The 3,372-nt window shown below is 37.6% G+C and overlaps 1 protein-coding gene across 1 annotated transcript; it reads right to left on the bottom strand.

The window, feature by feature from the left end:
* Positions 1-59: 59 nt before the first annotated feature.
* On the bottom strand, positions 60-3,122 carry LOC112458324 (exosome RNA helicase MTR4). Its single transcript, XM_025021903.1, has 7 exons — positions 2,939-3,122; positions 2,728-2,829; positions 2,114-2,356; positions 1,816-2,023; positions 1,281-1,547; positions 344-1,175; positions 60-262 (listed from the first exon to the last, which is right to left on the bottom strand). Exons 1-7 carry the CDS (start codon positions 3,022-3,024, stop codon positions 60-62), a joined length of 1,941 nt encoding a protein of 646 aa, XP_024877671.1. The 5' UTR covers positions 3,025-3,122.
* Positions 3,123-3,372: the final 250 nt, after the last annotated feature.

Raw genomic sequence — 3,372 nt, 5'->3', positions numbered from 1 at the left:
AATAATAATAATGTATAACACAATAAATGAATTCCGCTAAACATTCTGCTGGAGATGGCTTATATTAAATTTATGTTAAAAATACGTACTTTTACTAATCTTCCAGACATTAAAAACGGAACCAAGTACTCCGGTCGTGTTAGAAATGATTGAAACTCTTTGCTGAGCCGATTGAGTTGTTGGCGTACATCGTGATAAGAAGCAATCTCGTCATATCTGTCCACATTTACGGTATTGTAAGCGGTAGATAATTCTTTTACCTCTGAAAACGTAAAAGCAATTAACAATACACTTTACAACCTTTTAGCTACTGACGTCACGCTAAATGGCAATAACGACTTACTGTTATACAAAGCTGGAATACCAGCTTGATTTTGAAACTGAAAGAAGCTTCTTTCCAACATGTATTCTGGATTAATCTCTTCCACTCGGAGAAGATTAAGAACCATATTATAGGTCAAGTGAAACGCGGAGTTGATTGGATCTGGTTTTCCTTGAACGATAGCTTTACCAACGACGGGACTAACTTGCTCGTCTATCATCAATATGACAATTCCTTTGTCGTCGAGACCTCTTCTGCCGGCGCGACCGGACATCTGGATGTATTCACCCGACGTGATCCAACGAAAGTCCTTGCCATCGAATTTACGGGGTGCCGTAAACAGGACTGTCCGTGCTGGCATGTTCAGACCCATCGCGAACGTTTCAGTGGCGAAAAGCGTTTTGATCAGACCCTCGCCGAATAATATCTCGACCGTCTCCTTCAAGATCGGCAAGAGTCCACCGTGATGGATTCCTATTCCGCGCCGCAAAAGCGGCAGCAAGTTCGTAACTTGCGGTAACTTTTTGTCGTCGTCATTGAGAACGTCTACCGCATTGTTGAAAACCTCATCTACCAGTTTTTTCTCCTCTAACGTGTTCAAATCCAGTTTGGCCATTTGCATCGCGTAAACCTCGCAATCCTTCTTCGAAAAACTGAAGATTATTACGGGCGCGAAGTTTCTCTCCATGATCATTTTTACCATCTTGAAGATATTCGTTTGCCCGCTGTTCGTGGCACGTAGACCACCTTTGCGTCCTTTCATGTCACCTTTAGCCGCGTCACCCATATTTTGTAGGCACGCCATGGCTCTATTGAAATTTTCCTCCTTGAATTGGCCGGTCTCGTCTACAACCTGTTTTACGGTACATAGAATCAGTATATGGATAGCCAGAGTATATGGCTATATATCTCTCTTCAATCAAGCAGGCACAATTTTTCATTACGGATTACTACTAACCAGATGTATACCATCACCGCCAACTGGAAAGATATAATGTTGCAACGGAGTAGGTCTGTAGTCCGTAGACACTACATGGCAGGGTTGATTGTGCAAATGCGTCACCCACTCCGCGAATTGTCGTGCGTTTGGTATAGTAGCGGATAAAAATACATAGTGTACATTGTCCGGCAATAGGATAAGCGTTTCCTCCCACACCACGCCTCTCTCTTTATCGCGCATGTAATGAATCTCATCGAAAATTACCCAACCAACTTCACGCATTACCTATGTAATAAGCATTATATAAATATACACTTATATTTTTCCTTCTGCACAAAATACCAACGTTTAATAATATTTGGATAAATAAATATCGACTTTATATTGATCAAATAATTTGCCACTGAGCATTGATGTCATTTGTAAATATATTCGTTATTAATTTTATATTAGCTATCTAAGATATGTATATATATTGTATATGTAGCTAACATACACTTTATTTCTATAATCGTAATGATATAATAAAACAATAAAATCAAATAAAACTAACCTCTGAACCTCTGTAGAGCATATTTCGTAAAATTTCAGTAGTCATGATTAGTATACTCGCTGTCGGATTTATAGTAACATCGCCCGTTACCAAACCAACATCCTTAAATTCCTCGTGAAATTCTCTATATTTCTGATTGCTCAACGCTTTGATCGGAGTAGTGTATATTACTCTCTGCTTATCCCTGAGAGAACACGCTATCGCATATCTGTATGAAACATACAAGATGGCGGAATGAAAACATTAAAAAAAAAGTTTAGCAAAAATTACTCTGAAGAATAAAATATGAAACGCTTACTCAGCCACGACAGTTTTACCAGCTGACGTATGTGCGGAGACAAGAACCGACTGATTGTTATCAATGCATAAAATTGCCTCCTTTTGAAATGGATCAAGTATAAATTTATATTCTTTGGCTGGCTTGTCTTGCTGATGCTCCAAAGGTACATACTCCTGATTAGGAGGGATAGCAATCTCGTGCATACAAGATTCTACAGTTTCTACAGTATGCACTTTTATACGACATGCCACCTCCTCTAGGCTAAAGAAACAATGTTGAATGTAGTTAGATCATATCTTTTTTCTATAGCACAATTGTGGACTAAATATATATGTATGCAGATGTAATCAATTGTTAATATTTATTAATATTTATATATCAATTATTATATTATTAATATTATAATAATATTAATAACATTAACTATAATATCTTATATATAAATATTAATAATATTAACCCTCCAGAGTCAAGTGCCGGGTCATTCATGATCCATACGTTGACTCTGGTTTTGTTTAAACAGTACGGCTTTACTATGGGTCAGAAGTGACCTGGCGTTTGTCTTCCGAGGGTTAACTAGGACAATTTTATTGATTGTTCTGAATAATCAAAATAATGTTGTGAAGCTTTACTTGATGTCATCCAAGACGGATTCGTGTCGCAATTTTTTGACAGCTGACTTATCGTCGTCTATATCAAGTTGTCGCTTTACTCCTGTCTCTGGCTCGATTTTCCTGCACATGTTTGTTTCAGATAAGTAAATTTTGTTTAAATAAGTGCTCCGCAATGGAGGTTAACTCTAGAAATTAGGTTAGGTTACGCATTAAGAATCGCTATACTTACTTTACAATATGCGGGATCTCCGTATCATCACCCTCTGTATCGTGCTCATCAAAAACGTCAAACAAGTCTTCGGTAAAATTCGCCATATTTTAAAAATTGTTATTTCAACAAAATAAAACGACCACACACGAGCGTACGATTGCCTACGGATCGAATCCGTAAGCAGAGAGAAGCAGAGAGAGCTGCGAGCGGCTGAGACAGTAGAGAGAAACCCGAGAGAGGCCATCCCGGTCGACCCGGTCCCGTGATTTAAAGCTGGTGCTCTGGTATAACTAACAAAATCAATTTTTAATTCATAATTAAAATTTGATTTGTAAATTACACAGGCTTTAATTCACAAATCAAAAGTAATTTGTAAATTAAAATTTGATTCGTGATTTAAAAAGCTGGTACAATTAACAAAATTAATTTTAATTTGTGAATTGCACCGGCTT

The sequence above is a fragment of the Temnothorax curvispinosus genome, unplaced genomic scaffold (assembly GCF_003070985.1).
Source record: "Temnothorax curvispinosus isolate PA1 unplaced genomic scaffold, ASM307098v1 QBEX01008813.1, whole genome shotgun sequence".
In the NCBI taxonomy this organism is placed as follows: Eukaryota; Metazoa; Arthropoda; class Insecta; order Hymenoptera; family Formicidae; genus Temnothorax; species Temnothorax curvispinosus.
The sequence above is the reverse complement of the archived record's forward strand: the minus strand, read 5'-3'. Positions and strand labels throughout refer to the sequence as shown.

Bases quoted from the DNA above. Each gene is read 5' to 3' on its own strand.
- LOC112458324 (XM_025021903.1), bottom strand. From the start codon at position 3,024: ATGGCGAATTTTACCGAAGACTTGTTTGACGTTTTTGATGAGCACGAT. The intron at 2,830-2,938 runs GTAAGTATAGCG...AAACATGTGCAG, and splicing joins GAGATCCCGCATATTGTAAA to GAAAATCGAGCCAGAGACAG. The intron at 1,548-1,815 runs GTTAGTTTTATT...CTTATTACATAG, and splicing joins TGCTCTACAGAGGTTCAGAG to GTAATGCGTGAAGTTGGTTG.